Source organism: Salvelinus fontinalis, chromosome 36, assembly GCF_029448725.1.
Source record: "Salvelinus fontinalis isolate EN_2023a chromosome 36, ASM2944872v1, whole genome shotgun sequence".
NCBI lineage: Eukaryota > Metazoa > Chordata > Actinopteri > Salmoniformes > Salmonidae > Salvelinus > Salvelinus fontinalis.
The window spans coordinates 31,132,531-31,149,819 of record NC_074700.1 but is presented as its reverse complement, the minus strand read 5'-3'; the positions used below and the strand labels follow the sequence as shown (position 1 = coordinate 31,149,819).

General features: G+C 46.6%; 2 protein-coding genes across 2 annotated transcripts; one reads left to right on the top strand and one right to left on the bottom strand.

The window, feature by feature from the left end:
- Nucleotides 1–4: 4 nt before the first annotated feature.
- badb (BCL2 associated agonist of cell death b) lies at nucleotides 5–4,985 on the bottom strand. The gene is made up of 4 exons (XM_055901562.1): nucleotides 4,799–4,985; nucleotides 3,701–3,856; nucleotides 3,044–3,246; nucleotides 5–2,819 (listed from the first exon to the last, which is right to left on the bottom strand). Exons 2-4 carry the CDS (start codon nucleotides 3,846–3,848, stop codon nucleotides 2,685–2,687), a joined length of 486 nt encoding a protein of 161 aa, XP_055757537.1. The 5' UTR covers nucleotides 3,849–3,856; nucleotides 4,799–4,985; the 3' UTR covers nucleotides 5–2,684.
- Nucleotides 4,472–7,738, top strand: LOC129835661 (dentin sialophosphoprotein-like). Its single transcript, XM_055901380.1, has 2 exons — nucleotides 4,472–4,539; nucleotides 5,911–7,738. Exons 1-2 carry the CDS (start codon nucleotides 4,472–4,474, stop codon nucleotides 7,736–7,738), a joined length of 1,896 nt encoding a protein of 631 aa, XP_055757355.1.
- The last annotated feature ends 9,551 nt before the right edge of the window (nucleotides 7,739–17,289 follow it).

The window sequence follows — 17,289 nt, the reverse complement described above, 5'->3', positions numbered from 1 at the left end:
TAAGTAAATGATTAAAAATTATTTGTTTATTTGTTTACCTATGCCCATAGTACACCAAGTGGTCACAAAAAGAAAATACATTTACAAAAGTAATTTTGTAGAAAAAGAAAGCAAAGCAAAAGTATTCAAGATTCCCCCCATACACATCAAGTTTCAAGTAATACCAGAGATTGTGTCCCAAATTGAACCCTATTCCCTATAGAGTGCAGTAATAGGGTGCCCTTTGAGACGCAAACCCACAGAAGACCGCAAGGCAAGCTTCCCGTTGCACAATTCTATCTAGACTAGAGCCCAGTCCGGTTTTAACAGTGTACGTTCAACACCACAAAACGTTGCGCAAACCAGGTTAAAAAAACAGTTTAAAACGAATACAGGTTTAAAAGGCAGAATCAAAAAAAAAACGTTGTAAGGAAAGGTCTGTCAAATGGTGAAAGAACAGATGTTGCACAGATTTACCGACCAATGTTTTGTTGTTGATAAACACTCTATATACACAACTACAGAGATTAGTTTAGCAACGATGTGATCTAGAACACAGCCCGTGTGCTGCAGGCACCAGTAGTGTGTGACAAGCTATCTGTTGATAAGGATTCCTCTACATACTGTTCCAGAGAGTATAGTTTTGCCAACGTTGTGATGCGGGACATACCCGGCGTGTTTGTGCTTTTCTGCAGTGTGACTGAGCCCGGTGCCTAAGGCAGTAGGTAGGTAGTAGTGCTGGCAACCATGGCCCAGTCACAGAGAAAGGCCTGGACTCGTACAGAAAGGCAGATCATTGAAGCTACTGATGGAATCCCAAATCAACCCCTAACCCCTAATCAGGAGTAGTGCACTATAAAGACAGACTGATCTGAATAAAACATTTAAAAAAAACACTAACCTTTATTTAACTAGGCAAGTCAGTTAAGAACAAATTCTTATTTACAATGACGGCCTACCCCCGGCCAAACCCTAACCCGGACGACGCTGGGCCAACTGTGCGCCACCCTATGGGACTCCCAATCACGGCCGGTTGTGATACAGCCTGGAATCAAACCGGGGTGTCTGTAGTGACGCCTCTAGCACTGTGATGCAGTGCCGTAGACCGCTGTACCACTCGGGAGCCAGAGCTCTAACCATTCAATGTTTACAGGTGTGGAATTTTTGAAAGGTCAACCATTGCACCGCTTATACCTATCCAGCCCCTAACATCGAGGGGGTAGGGAACGAATTGGGACCGCATGGAAGTGTAGGGGGTTGATTTGGGCTGCAACGGAAGACCTTGCAGTAGCACCTCTAAGTAGAAAAAAAAAAAAGATACAGGCTTACAGAGAGGGGATTCGTCTCAAATGGCACCCGATTCCCTATATAGGCCCTGGTCAGAAGTAGTGCACTGTATAGGGAATAGGGTGCTATTTGTGACATACACATAGTATCATTAATAAAAAAAATCACATTTTGTTGTTCAGCAGTTTACATGTTATTGTCCATTTTTAGTTTCATTCATTGAAATATTAACAGTATTTACAGTTTTTTAAAGACCCAAGTCTTTAATTCTCATTGGTTTTGCTCTGAAAGTCTACATCTTAGTTAATTCAATTCTATTGTCTGATTAAAATGTTCCCCTGCAGTTCTTAATACAAAACATATCATTAGCACTGTTATCAAAGATTGTCATTTAAACAAGATGGTTCCTCATATTTGAGACATTTATTTTGAAATGGGATTAGTTGTCGGAGTGCAGCCATCACTCTAAGATGGCGGCGGTTGTGGTTGCTCACTACCACATGGACTGCGTCCCAAATGGCACCCCGTTCCCTATTTACTACTTTTGACCAGGGCCCATGGCACCCTATTCCCTATATAGTGCAACTACTTTTGACCAGGGCCTGTGGGGAAAAGGGTGCCATTTGGGATACAGACACAGTAACACTCATTCTCAATCCATCTTTCCTTGATTCCTTACACCACTGCTCCTCATGTCCTTCTAAAAATGCATTGGAAAAGAAGGTCAGAGGGAAGGGAGGGACCAGTACGGTTGAGGAGGAAATAGGATACGAGGAAACAAGGAGAGATTAATTGAGGTGGAGAAGAGTTTATGAGAGAACCCGACCGCCGTTTTGTTCTGTCTCAGTGCATGTTGTCTGGACTCTCTGTGTTGCATAGTGTTAATGGGAGAAACAGTCAAAAATTATTAACTAAAGGCCCGTTTGGGCCTTGGGTGGATGCTTTCACTAGAGTGAAGTTGGAAAATCAATTTCTTGCTGGCAAACTAGTTGTTCTTGTTTGGGTAAGGTCTCATCCCCTTTTATTCTCTCCTTCTACCTCTCCACCCTCTACTTTGTTACTGTCTCCTACCTCTCCACATCTTCCTCCCCTTCCTCTCCCTCCATCCCTCTCTCTCTCCTTCCTCTCCCTCCATCCCTCTCTATACTTTTCTGATCATGTTTCAGTAGCAGCTGAGAACAGGTAGGCCCATCTCTCCCTTTCTCAATCCATCTTCTGTCCCCCTCTTTTTCTCTCTCAATTCAAGGGGCTTTATTGGCATGGGAAACATCCCCTTCTCTGTACTCTGATGACCGTGGTTCAATAGCGGTACGATTACGGATGGGTTCTGTCTCCTTCCAATCCTCTCTCCCCTTTCTCCCCCTCTCTCTCTCCTTCTCCCTCCACCCCCCTCTCTCTCCCTCCCTCCATCCTCCTCTCTACTCAGATGATCGTGGTGGGATGGTAGGGGTATGTTCTGTCTCTGTCTCCTTATGACTGAACAGGTAGGCCCACCAGCTGGGGGACTTGGTCATCTGTTTGGCTGCTCCCGCACTCTTCACCCGCCTCATCTCCTATAGAGGTCAGGGGTTAAGGGTCAGGGGTTATGCAATAGAGGGAGAGAAAGAAAGGGAAACAGTTTATTTTGGGGCCTATTTAAGTTTTATTTTTTATTGAAGTGATTTTGGTACAAGATTGAAGCATCTCATCTCCCCTCTATCCCCCCACAATCTCTCCTCCCCCCCTTCCACAGCCCCATGTCTCACCCCCCCCCCTCTCCCACAGACCCATGTCTTACCCCTTTATCCAGCCACGTATCAAACTCGTCACTCATGCGTCGGAGCTGCCGCCCGTATCTCTTGGCCGCCCAGAGGGCAGGGGGGGCCGACTGGGAGCGACCCCGGAAAGATGCTCCGTCTGTGGGCACGCCTTCCACCCCTGGCCCCCTACCCTGGATCTCATGGGCCTGGGACTCTGAGTTCATCCTCAACCGACCCTCTCCTATAGGAGAGAGAGAGAGAAGAGGGAGAGTGGCCGTGCCTGTCTGAGCCAGAACAGCCAATAGGGCAGGAGCCTGTCTCCTGATTCTGTAGTGGGGCAGCTTGATGTACAAGTACACCCCCTGGACAGGACACTAGTCTATCGCATTGGCCAAAACTCCAATCTATCTCCTTATTGCCGAGTGCCAAACAGAGGACAGCCATAGCAACAAGACGGTAGATGTTATTGGCGTTCATTATGACCGGCTAAAGTGGCTGACTATCAGGGTGGTATTCATTAGGGCACGCTGCGGAAAACATTTTTGCGACAGAAAACGAAAAGGAACGTTTCTTATTGGAAAAATCCAGCTAGTCCATCCTTGTTTCAGTGCGTTTTCTTCCGCTTGGGGCCTAATGAACACGACCCTGGTAAGACCAATAGTGGCTATTTCCCAGAGTCCTCTGGGGTGTCCTACCTGCCAGTCTCATCTCAGGCACAGTGAGGGCGTGGCCTATTGGACCGCCAGTCATCCCCTTTCCGGCAGACGATTGGTCCTTTTCGGTTTCTCCTACCTCCTCTGAGGGCTCTGACTCACTGTCTGATATAGTAAACATCTGAGCCATGCTGACATCTACAGAAGAAAAGTGAGTGAGGAGGGGAAACAAGAAAGCAGTGAGGATGGAGGGGAAGAGGGGAGCGAGAGATGGAGGGACCGAGAGATGGAGAGAGGGCCGAGAGAGGGGGGAAAGAGACACGAGGAGAGAGAAAGAGAGAGGGAGAGACAGGAGGAGAGGCAGAGAGAGAGAGAGGGGAGGGAGAGACAGGAGGAGAGGCAGAGAGAGAGAGAGGGGAGGGAGAGACAGGAGGAGAGGCAGAGAGAGAGGGAGGGAAAGGAGGTGAGGGAGACAACATTATTATACAAATGTGCTTGACCCTGAGTCTTTGTACCAAGCTTTAGCTCAGGAGGCCAACTAAGTCTTGGCATCCTGGCGCCCTGAGTTCAAATCCCAGTCAATCACTCATTGGAATGAATGAAAGACAAACAACTAACCTTGAATTCACCATCACACACACACACACAGGAATAGACTTACAAGAAATACTATATTGGTAGTCCCTAGGCCTAATTATATAACAATAGCATAGTAATAACAAATCATGTAACTAAACATATAATTCATGTTTACACCCGTATTGTGATTAACACTGACACACAACGTTAACCTCGTTTGAATACTCCGTCACGATGTTGCAACAATATTTATTCGCTTATAAAGCACACAAACACAACTTTCTCCGCTCCTTGGTCCAAAGGTATCAACGTTATCATATACCGGCACGATAAAGTTGTTTACCGTGGAGAAAAGTGGGGTATAATGTGATATCGTTAAAATTAACAAGTAGTTACAGTCAAGCACACCCAAATTAGCTCAAATGCTACAATTGTTTCGGTGCTCTTCGCGATTGTTGTATCGATTCTGGAGACAATGGAAAACTTAGCAACACCACCAACCGTGCAGTCGACTCGGTTTGAAAACGTTAAAAAAACAGATTATAAAACACATCTTCTTACCCGAAGTATTTTAACGAGTAAATATGTTCGAGCAGCCGCGTCTCGCGCTTTCTATTTCCAACTTGATATTGTTGTTATCTGGTCTTTTTTTTTGTTCAGATCCAGTTTGTCTTCCCTCCCCCAATAGCGTAGCGGCAGTCTATCTACCGCACCGCTCTCTGTCCTGCGCTCCACCAATGACCGGGCCCTGCGCGGGGCGGGTTGGACTGGCCTCGCCGCTTACGTCACTGTTGCGAGCTAGGACTCTGCTCCGGTTTTGTTTTTCTCGCCGGCTGCCCCCTAATATGTGGTATAGGAGCGCAACAGAAATGTTCTACCCATACATACAGTACGGTAGATAGGTAACCCAGTGGCCTCCACTAAGGGCATGTATGGTACCTTGGTGATGTATGTTATATGCTGTATAACCCACGCATCACCAAATTGTCATTTTGTAGTCATTTTCTCTTATCTGAAGGATCTCTAGAAACTTTATTTGTTGTTTTTCTTACTTCGTTTTGTGGATGACTGGACCTGTTTCCTATGACTGGACCTGTTTCCTCTGACTGGACCTGTTTCCTATGACTGGACCTGTTTCCTATGACTGGACCTGTTTCCTCTGACTATACCTGTTTCCTCTGACTGGACCTGTTTCCTCTGACTGGACCTGTTCCCTCTGACTGGACCTGTTTCCTTTGACTGGACCTGTTTCCTCTGACTGGACCTGTTCCCTCTGGCTGGACCTGTTCCCTCTGACTGGACCTGTTTCCTATGACTGGACCTGTTTCCTCTGACTAGACCTGTTTCCTCTGACTGGACCTGTTTCCTCTGACTGGACCTGTTCCCTCTGACTGGACCTGTTTCCTCTGACTGGACCTGTTTCCTCTGACTGGACCTGTTCCCTCTGACTGGACCTGTTTCCTCTGGCTGGACCTGTTTCCTATGACTGGACCTGTTTCCTCTGACTGGACCTGTTCCCTCTGACTGGACCTGTTTCCTCTGGCTGGACCTGTTTCCTCTGGCTGTACCTGTTTCCTATGACTGGACCTGTTCCCTCTGACTGGAGCTGTTTCCTGTTTTCTTTGAGAATGAACTTCCTTATGACAGAAACAATCTCTGTCTCTCATTTACAGTAGTGATGACGTCATTAACAGTAGCGACGACGTCATTAACAGTAGCGACGACGTCATTAACAGTAGCAACGACGTCATTAACAGTAGCGACGACGTCATTAACAGTAGCGCCGACGTCATTAACAGTAGCGCCGACGTCATTAACAGTAGCGATGACGACGTCATTAACAGTAGCGACGACGACGTCATTAACAGTAGCGACGACGTCATTAACAGTAGCGCCGACGTCATTTACAGTAGCGACGACGTCATTAACAGTGGCGACGACGTCATTAACAGTAGCGACGACGTCATTAACAGTAGCGACGACGACGTCATTAACAGTAGCGACGACGTCATTAACAGTAGCGTCGACGACGTCATTAACAGTAGCGATGACGTCATTAACAGTAGCGACGACGACGTCATTAACAGTAGCGACGACGACGTCATTAACAGTAGCGCCGACGTCATTAACAGTAGCGCCGACGTCATTAACAGTAGCGCCGACGTCATTAACAGTAGCGACGACGTCATTAACAGTAGCGACGACGTCATTAACAGTAGCGATGACGACGTCATTAACAGTAGCGACGACGTCATTAACAGTAGCGACGACGTCATTAACAGTAGCGACGACGTCATTAACAGTAGCGACGACGTCATTAACAGTAGCGATGACGACGTCATTAACAGTAGCGACGACGTCATTAACAGTAGCGATGACGACGTCATTAACAGTAGCGACGACGTCATTAACAGTAGCGCCGACGTCATTAACAGTAGCGATGACGACGTCATTAACAGTAGCGATGACGACGTCATTAACAGTAGCGACGACGTCATTAACAGTAGCGACGACGTCATTAACAGTAGCGACGACGTCATTAACCGTAGCGACGACGTCATTAACAGTAGCGCCGACGTCATTAACAGTAGCGATGACGACGTCATTAACAGTAGCGGCGACGACGTCATTAACAGTAGCGATGACGACGTCATTAACAGTAGCGACGACGACGTCATTAACAGTAGTGACGACGACGTCATTAACAGTAGCGACGACGTCATTAACAGTAGCGACGACGACGTCATTAACAGTAGCGTCGACGACGTCATTAACAGTAGCGATGACGACGTCATTAACAGTAGCGCCGACGTCATTAACAGTAGCGACGACGTCATTAACAGTAGCGTCGACGACGTCATTAACAGTAGCGACGACGACGTCATTAACAGTAGCGATGACGACGTCATTAACAGTAGCGCCGACGTCATTAACAGTAGCGATGACGACGTCATTAACAGTAGCGACGACGTCATTAACAGTAGCGACGACGACGTCATTAACAGTAGCGATGACGTCATTAACAGTAGCGACGACGTCATTAACAGTAGCGACGACGACGTCATTAACAGTAGCGCCGACGTCATTAACAGTAGCGATGACGACGTCATTAACAGTAGCGACGACGTCATTAACAGTAGCGTCGACGACGTCATTAACAGTAGCGACGACGACGTCATTAACAGTAGCGATGACGACGTCATTAACAGTAGCGCCGACGTCATTAACAGTAGCGATGACGACGTCATTAACAGTAGCGACGACGTCATTAACAGTAGCGACGACGACGTCATTAACAGTAGCGACGACGTCATTAACAGTAGCGACGACGACGTCATTAACAGTAGCGATGACGACGTCATTAACAGTAGCGACGACGTCATTAACAGTAGTGACGACGTCATTAACAGTATGGCTCAGATGGAGCATGGCTCCTGCGTCAGGATAGTGGGTTCCTCTCCCGGGGACACCCCCCTATATGTAAAACGTATGCATGCATGACTGTCTCTTTGGATAAAAGCATCTGCTAAATGGCATATTGTTATAAATATATACAGGTAAACTGCCAAAATATAGGCAACACTTGAGTAAATGAGGGATAAAAAGTATACTGAAAGCAGGTGCTTCCACACAGGTGTGAAATGAACATCCCATCATGCTCAGGGTCCAGTATTAACTGACTATCCTACCGATCCTCGACTTCTGCGATGTCATTTACAAAATAGCCTCCAACACTCTACTCAGCAAACTGGATGCAGTCTATTACAGTGCCATCCATTTTGTCACCATAAGCTCCGTATACCAACCACCACTGCGACCTGTATGCTCTCATCGGCTGGCCCTGGCTACATATTCGTCGCCAGACCCACTGGCTCTAGGTAATCTATAAGTCTTTGCTAGGTAAAGCTCCGCCTTATCTCAGCTCACTGGTCATTATAACAACACCCACCCATGGCACGCGCTCCAGCAGATATATCTCACTGGTCATTCCCAAAGCTAACACCTCCTTTGGTTCTCTGCTGCCAATGACTGGAACGAATTGCAAAAATCTCTGAAGTTGGAGACTTATATCTCCCACACTAACTATAAGCATCAGCTATCTGAGCAGCTAACCGATCGCTGCAGCTGTACATAGTCCATCTGTAAATAGCCCATCCAGTCTACCTACCTCATCCCCATATTGTTTTTATTTACTTTTTTGCTCTTTTGCACACCATAATTTCTACTCGCACATCATCATCTACACATCTATCACTCCAGTGTTAATTTGCTAAATTGTAATTACTTCGCTACTATGGCCTATTTATTGCCTTACCTCCTCACGCCATTTGCACACACTGTATATATACTTTTTGTCTATTGTGTTATTGACTGTACGTTTGTTTATTCCATGTGTAACTCTGATTTGTTGTTTGTGTTGCACTGCTTTGCTTTATCTTGGTCAGGTCGCAGTTGTAAATGAGAACGTGTTCTCAACTGGCCAACCTGGCTAAATAAAGGTGAAATATCTAAAAAATTGAGGAAGGAAATGTATAAAAATGTCCAGTTGCTCATTATTTTGGCCATCATGGCTAGAAGAAGAGATCTCAGGGTCTTTGAAAGAGGGGTGGTTGTTGAGGCTCATTTGCCAGGAGCTTCAGTGACAGACTGCTCAACTTGCTGATGTTTCTTGATATGCAATGGCTGTCTCAGTCACCAGGTCTCAACCCAATTTAACACTTACGGTAGATTCTGGAGCGGTGCCCGAATTTCTCATGGAAGACTGATGTCGCATCCTTCCAAGAAAGTTCCAGACACTTGTAGAATCTTTGCCAAGGCTCATTGAAGCTGTTCTCGCGCCTCGTGGTGACCCAACGCCCTATTTAGGCACTACCATTACCCTAGGTGTCATACTGCTGTGACAGAGAGAAGAAGCCCCAACAGCCACACTAAAGCCTGTAGTCTGTCATTTCACCTGTGTATAGGCGTTCACACTGATCGACAGGTAGGGACACTGAGGCAGACGGGGGAGAATCTCAATTGCGTACTCCTCGCGTACTCTCTCCTCGCCTCCTTCTCAAAACCCGTTGAATGAGAAAGCCAGAGGTCCCTTCCCTGACCTCCTCTTCCAATGGGTTTTGAGAAGGAGGCGAGGAGAGAGGACGTGCAGAGTATGCAATTGAGAAAAGGCCAGGGAGAAGTGATTCAGGGGGCTGCAGTAGAGGAGACGTGTGGGAGAAGGGAGGAAGGTAGGGAAGAGACCTATTGAGAGAACCCTGCAATACCTCAATAGGCCAGAAGTAATTATTTTAGTGGATGTAGTTGAATAAAATGACCAGCAGGTGGCGTAGCAAGACAGGAAACACTGATCTTTAGTATCAAGTGGCAACAGCGCTGCTCTGTTATAGCTGGAGAATGAACTGGCTTCCTACACACTGACCCAAGGTCTGTTTTGAGACCTCCCTCCCCAATGTTTATGGTCAAGGTTTGGGAAGAGTAAGCTGATCCTAAATCTGTACCTAAGGCTAAGGGCATATTCTACCCCTTAAATTGTATTCTATTTTGTTTATAACCACTCATTTTAGCATAAGATTACAAAAATATGTAAAAACTGTTATGATTAATGTGGAATATCATAGAGGATTAGGTAATCATAATTTCTCAGGATGAAGACCTGTTAGTTCAAAGTTGAGTGTGTGAGAGAGACAGAGAGAGAGATTAAACCCAACCAAATCATAAGAAAACAAAAAGATAATTACTTGACACATTGGAAGGAATTTACAAAAAAACACAGCAAACTAGAATGTCATTTGACCCTAAACAGAGAGTACACAGTGGCACAGCGGTCTAAGACACTGCATCTCAGTGTTTGAGGCGTCACCACAGACACCCTGGTTTGAATCCAGGCTGTATCACAACCGGCCGTGTGTCACGATCGTGTGGAGGATTGACGGACCAAAACGCAGCAGTAGGAAAATAAGCCATCTTCTTTTTATTAAGAAGAAGGAGAACCGAAAACAAAACACTCTTACAAAACTAACAAAACAAACGTGAAGCTATGAACGAAGAGCACATACAGGCTACAAACGTATAACATAGACAATTACCCACATCAAATGAAAGCCTATGGCCACCCTAAATATGGCTCCCAATCAGAGACAACAGAAATCAGCTGTCTCTAATTGGGAACCCATTCAGGTAACCATAGACTCCCCTAGACAACTACACCGACATAGACACAGCTAGACACATGCACTCAACACAAACCCATACACTACACCCAACACCCCCTTTACCATATAACCACCCAAAACCTATAAAACACAAACATTCCCCATGTCACACCCTGACCTAACTAAAATAATAAAGAAAACAAATAATACTAAGGCCAGGGCGTGACACCGTGATTGGGAGTCACATAGGGTGGCGCACAATTGGCCCAGCGTCGTCCGGGTTTGGCCGGTGTAGGCCATCATTGTAAATAAGAATTTGTTCTTAACTGACTTGCCTAGTTAAATATAGGTAAAAAACTGTGACTGACCAAAAATTAAGGAAATCTTTGACTATGTACAGACTCAGTGAGCATAGCCTCGCTATTGAGAAAGGTCGCCGTAGGCAGACCTGGCTCTCAAGAGAAGACAGGCTATGTGCACACTGAGGTGGAAACTGAGCTGCACTTCCTAACCTCCTGCCAAATGTATGACCATATTAATGACCACACAAAGAATTTGAAAACAAATCCAATTTTGATAAACTCCCATATCTACTAGGTGAAATAGCACAGTGTGACATCACAGCAGCAAGATGTGTGACCTGTTGCCACAAGAAAAGGTCAACCAGTGAAGAACTAACACAACCTATATTTATGTTAATTATTTTCCCTTTTGTACTTTAACTATTTGCACATCGTTACAACACTGTATATATACATAATATGACATTTGAAATGTCTTTTATTCTTTTGGAACTTCTGTGAGTGTAATGTTTACTGTTCATTTGTTGTTGTTTATTTCACTTTTGATTATTATCTACTTCACTTGCTTCAACAATGTAAACATATGTTTCCCATGCCAATAAAGCCCCTTAAATTGAATTGAAATTTAATTGAGAGATAGAGAGAAAGAGTGAGAGCGAGAGGGAAAGAGTGAGGGGGGAAGTAGAGAGAGAGAGAAACAGAAAGAGAGAAAGGGGGAATGAGTTTTAATATGGGTTGTTAACATGGACCAGAATGACAGACTACATGAAAGTATCCTGCCCTCTGATGTTCTCTCTCTCTCTCTCTCTCTCTCTCTCTCTCTCTCTCTCTCTCTCTCTCTCTCTCTCTCTCTCTCTCTCTCTCTGTCTCTGTCTCTGTCTCTGTCTCTGTCTCTGTCTCTGTCTCTGTCTCTGTCTCTCTCTCTGTCTCTCTCTCTGTCTCTCTGTCTCTCTCCCTCTCTCTCTCTCCCTCTCTCTCTCTCTCTCTCTCTCTCTCTCTCTCTCTCTCTCTCTCTCTCTCTCTCTCTGTCTCTGTCTCTCTCCCTGTCTCTGTCTCTGTCTCTCTATCTCTCTCTCTCTCTCTCTCTCTCTCTCTCTCTCTCTCTCTCTCTCTCCGTCTGTGGCTGGTAGACATCCCTGTATTTCAGTCCTATACAATTATCAGACATTTATATCCCTACAGAACAGAACTAACCTCGCCCTTCTCCCATACAGCCAATCTCCACTGAAGACCATACAACTATCTCAACGCTATACTTAAAAAAGGTTTCTTATTGCAAGGGGAGTCAAACATTACAGAAGAAGAATAACCTTTTTCCTTCTCTCAATTCAATTCAAGGGGCTTTATTAGGATGGGAAACATGTTTACATTGCCAAAGCAAGTGAAGTAGATAATAAACAAAAGTGAAATAAACAATAAAAATGAACAGTAAACATTAAACTCACAGAAGTTCCATAAGAATAGAGACATTTCAAATGTCATATTATGTATATATACAGTGTTGTAACGATGTGCAAATAGTTAAAGTACAAAAGGGAAAATAAATAAACATAAATATGGGTTGTATTTACAATGGCGTTAGTTCTTCACTGGTTTCCTTTTTCTTGTGGCAACAGGTCACAATCTTGCTGCTGTGATGGCACACTGTAGTATTTCACCCAAATACAATACATTTGGCAGGAGGTTAGGAAGTGCAGCTCAGTTTCCACCTCATTTTGTAGGCGGTGTGCACATAGCCTGTCTTCTCTTGAGAGCCAGGTCTGCCTACGGCAGCCTTTCTCAATTGCAAGTCTATGCTCACTGAGTCTGTACATAGTCAAAGCTTTCCTTAAGTTTGGGTCAGTCACAGTGGTCAGGTATTCTGTCACTGTGCACTCTGTTTAGGGCCAAATAGCATTCTAGTTTGCTCTGTTGAATTTTTTTTAAATTTCCAATGTGTTTTCTCATGATTTGGTTCTGTCTAATTGAGTTGCTGTCCTGGGGCTCTGTGAGGTGTGTTTGTGATTGTGAACAGCTTAGGAGACTATTTTACAGGTTCATGTCTTCTGCATGCAGAGTCTCATTTGGTGTTTGTCCCATTTTGTGAATTCTTGGTTGGTGAGCGGACCCCAGACCTCACAACCATAAAGGGCAATGGGTTCTATGACCGATTCAAGTATTTTTAGCCAGATCATAATTGGTATGTTAAATTTTATGTTACTTTTGATAGCATAGAAGGCCACTCTTGCCTTGTCTCTCAGATCGTTCGTAGCTTTGTGGAAGTTACCTGTGGCGCTGATGTTAAGGCCCGAGATATGTATCGTTTTTTGTGTGCTCTAGGGCAACGGTGTCTAGATGGAATTTGTATTTGTGGTCCTGGCGACTGGACCTTTTTTGAAACACCATTATTTTTGTCTTACTGAGATTTACTGTCAGGGCCCAGGTCTGGCAGAATCTGTGCAGAAGATCTAGGTGCTGCTGTGGGAACACCGTAAATGTTTTCTTACTGAGATTCACTGTCCAGTTATGCTTCTGGACCATTTTACCTGGGGGGGCCAAGCTGGGGCCAGTTGTACTGTTAGAGGGGCCAGTTGTACTGCTAGAGGGGCCAGTTGTACTGTTAGAGGGGCCAGTTGTACTGTTAGAGGGGCCAGTTGTACTGTTAGAGGGGCCAGTTGTACTGTTAGAGGGGCCAGTTGTACTGTTAGAGGGGCCAGTTGTACTGTTAGAGGGGCCAGCTGTACTGTTAGAGGGGCCAGTTGTACTGTTAGAGGGGCCAGTTGTACTGTTAGAGGGGCCAATTGTACTGTTAGAGGGGCCAGTTGAACTGTTAGAGGGGCCAGTTGTACTGCTAGAGGGGCCCAGTTGTACTGTTAGAGGGGCCAGTTGTACTGTTAGAGGGGCCAGTTGAACTGTTAGAGGGGCCAGTTGTACTGCTAGAGGGGCCCAGTTGTACTGTTAGAGGGGCCAGTTGTACTGTTAGAGGGGCCAGTTGTACTGTTAGAGGGGCCAGTTGTACTGTTAGAGGGGCCAGTTGTACTGCTAGAGGGGCCCAGTTGTACTGTTAGAGGGGCCAGTTGTACTGTTAGAGGGGCCAGTTGAACTGTTAGAGGGGCCAGTTGTACTGCTAGAGGGGCCCAGTTGTACTGTTAGAGGGGCCAGTTGTACTGTTAGAGGGGCCAGTTGTACTGTTAGAGGGGCCAGTTGTACTGTTAGAGGGGCCAGTTGTACTGTTAGAGGGGCCCAGTTTTACTGTTGGAGGGGCCAGTTGTACTGTTAGAGGGGCCCAGTTGTACTGTTAGAGGGGCCAGTTGTACTGTTAGAGGGGCCAGTTGTACTGTTAGAGGGGGCCAGTTGTACTGTTAGAGGGGCCAGTTGTACTGTTAGAGGGGCCAGTTGTACTGTTAGAGGGGCCAGTTGTACTGTTAGAGGGGCCCAGTTGTACTGTTAGAGGGGCCAGTTGTACTGTTAGAGGGGCCAGTTGTACTGTTAGAGGGGCCAGTTGTACTGTTAGAGGGGCCAGTTGTACTGTTAGAGGGGCCCAGTTGTACTGTTAGAGGGGCCAGTTGTACTGTTAGAGGGGCCAGTTGTACTGTTAGAGGGGCCAGTTACATTAGACGTTATTGTTGTCATATTGTTTTCTTCACTGCATTGCAGGCAAAAGACCATGTTCATAATCATCATCGTTGCCACTGTCTAATAACGGATGTAAAAAAAAGAACAAATAGCAAAAATTAGTTATGTAAAAATTATTTCATACTCCACATTTAGGGGGGCCACAAGGGGGTCCAAAATTGTTGTCACAGGGGCACTGGCCCCCCCTGCCCCCCAGAACCACTAGTGTCCCTGTCAGGGCCCAGGTCTGGCAGAATCTAGCAGAAGATGCTGTCGGCCCTCCTTGGTTGGGGACAGAAGCACCAGATCATCAGCAAACAGACATTTAACCTCTCATGCTCTCTCTCAATAAAAGGCTAAACATGGAAAATGAACATGGAAAATGAACATGGAAAATGAACATGGAAAATGAATCTGTCACGCCCTGGCCATAGAGAAGCTTTAATTCTCTATTTTGGTTAGGCCAGGGTGTGACTAGGGTGGTATTCTAGTTTCTTAGAAGTAATAGTTTCTTCTTAGTTTCTTTTTTAGGCAGCCTTTTTTCCTTTTGTATTTGTGGGTAGTTGTCTTTGTTAGTGGCATTATAGTCTAAGTAAGCTTCATGGTTGTTCCCTTGTTCTTTGTTTTGTTGGCGACATTTATCAATAAAATAAATGTACGCTCACCATGCTGCACCTTGGTCCGGTCATTTCCACGACGACAGCGATCGGGACAGAACTGCCCACCACAAGCGGACCAAGCATCGTGGCCAGGAGGGGCAGACAGAGTGGAGGACATCATGAACTTGGGAGGAGGTGAAAAGAGGAAAAGAGGACCAGCGTTACACAGGGTTACGGCTGGCAAGGAAGACCGGGAGGCCACTCTAAAAACAGCCCGGTGCGCTCTGAGCCAGCTCTCCGCATGTGTCGTGCTAGAGGAGGCATCAAGCCAGGACGGATTGTGCCAGCACAGCGCTCCTCGTCTCCGGTGCGCCTCTTCGGCCCAGGGTATCCTGCCCCGGCTCTGCGCACTGTGTCTCCTGTGCGCTATCACAGCCCAGTGCATCCTGTGCCTGCGCTCCGCACGTGCCGGGCCAAAGTGGGCATTCAGCCAGGACGAGTGGTGCCAGTTTTAAGCACCAGCTCTCCAGTGCTCCCCCACAGCCCGGTTCGACCTGTGCCTGCTTCATGGACCAGGCCTCCAGTATGTCTCCCCAGCCTGGTGAGTCCTGTGCCTGCTTCCAGAACCAGGCCTCCAGTAGGTCTCCCCAGCCTGGTGAGTCCGGAGCCTGCAGCGACGGTTACCAGTCCGGAGCCTCTGGCGACGGTCTCCAGTCCGGGGCCTGCGGCGACGGTCCCCGGTCCTGGGCCTCCGGCGACGGTCCCCAGTCCGGGGCCTGCGGAGAGGGTCCCCAGTCCAGAGGTCCACCAAAATGGGGGGGGGGGGCAGAAGTGGAACGGGGTCTGCGTCCCGCACCAAAGCCGCCACCGAAGTAGATGCTTTAAAGTAGTTTCTTTATTTCTATGTTTTCTGTTTCTATGTTTTGGCCAGGTATGGTTCTCAATCAGGGACAGCTGTCTATCGTTGTCTCTGATTGGGAATCATACTTAGGCAGCCTGTTTTTCCACCTTAGTTGTGGGTAGTTATCTTTGTTAGTGGCCTGTATCGCCCTAGTCAGCTTCACGTTCGTTTTTGGCATTTCTTGTTTTGTTGGCGACATTTATAACATTAAAAGAAATGTACGCTCAGCACGCTGCACCTTGGTCCTGTCATTTCCGTGACGACGTTCGTGACATGAACATGGAAAATGAACATGGAAAATGAACATGGAAAATGAACAGGGATGAATGCTGCCACCACTATTATTAACACTAATGCTATGTTATTAGTCACATGCGCCAAATACAACAGGTGTAGGTAGACCTTACAGTGAAATGCTTACTTACAAGCCCTTAACCAACAATGTAGTTTTAAGAAAAATACACAAAGAAAATAAATAAAAGTAACAAATAATTAAAGAGTAGCATTAAAGTAACAATAGCGAGGCTATATACAGGGGGTACCTGTGCAGAGTCAATGTGCGGGGGCACCGGTGTCGAGGTAATTGAGGTAATATGTACATGTAGGTAGAGTTAAAGTGACTATGCACAGATAATAACAGAGAGTAGCAGCAGCTTAGAAGAGGGGTCTGGGTAGCCATTTGATTAGATGTTCAGGAGTCTTTTGGCTTGGGGGTAGAAGCTGTTTAGAAGCCTCTTGGACCTAGACTTGGCTCTCCGCTAGGGTGGCTGGAGTATTTGACAATTTTTCGGGCCTTCCTCTGACACCGCCTGGTATAGAGGTCCTGGATGGCAGGAAGCTTGGCCCCGGTGATGTACTGGGCCATACACACTACCCACTGTAGTGGCTTGCGGTCGGAGGCCGAGCAGTTGCCATACCAGGAAGTGATGCAAACCGTCAGGGTGCTGTCGATGGTGCAGCTGTAGAACCTTTTGAGGATCTGAGGACCCATGCCAAATCTTTTCAGTCTCCTGAGGGGGGAATAGGTTTTGTCGTGCCCTCTTCACGACTGTCTTGGTGTGTTTGGGACCATGTTAGTTTGTTGGTGATGTGAACGCCAAGGAACTTGAAGTTCTCAACCTGCTCCACTACAGCCCCCTCGATGAGAATGGGGTGTGTGCTCGGTCCTCCTTTTCTTGTAGTCCACAATCATCTCCTTTGTCTTGATCACGTTGAGGGAGAGGTTGTTGTCCTGGCACCACACTGTCAGGTCTCTGACCTCCTCCCTAGGTTGTCTCGTCGTTGTCGGTGATCAGGCCTACCACTGTTGTGTCATCTGCAAACTTAATGACGGTGTTGGAGTCGTGCCTGGCTGTGCAGTCATGAGTGAGCAGGGAGTACAGGAGGGGGCTGAGCACGCACCCCTGAGAGGCCCCCGTGTTGAGGATCAGCGTGGCGGATGTGTTGTTACCTACCCTTACCACCTGGGGGCGGCCTGTCATGAAGTCCAGGATCCAGTTGCAGA

What these genes read in the sequence shown, in the direction of transcription:
- LOC129835661 (XM_055901380.1), top strand. Translation starts at nt 4,472, where the DNA reads ATGTTGCAACAATATTTATTCGCTTATAAAGCACACAAACACAACTTT. An exon ending in CTCCGCTCCTTGGTCCAAAG is followed by an intron (nt 4,540 to 5,910) that starts GTATCAACGTTA and finishes TCTCATTTACAG; the next exon opens with TAGTGATGACGTCATTAACA.
- badb (XM_055901562.1), bottom strand. Translation starts at nt 3,848, where the DNA reads ATGGCTCAGATGTTTACTATATCAGACAGTGAGTCAGAGCCCTCAGAG. An exon ending in GCCTGAGATGAGACTGGCAG is followed by an intron (nt 3,247 to 3,700) that starts GTAGGACACCCC and finishes TCTCTCCTATAG; the next exon opens with GAGAGGGTCGGTTGAGGATG. An exon ending in ATACGTGGCTGGATAAAGGG is followed by an intron (nt 2,820 to 3,043) that starts GTAAGACATGGG and finishes TGACCTCTATAG; the next exon opens with GAGATGAGGCGGGTGAAGAG.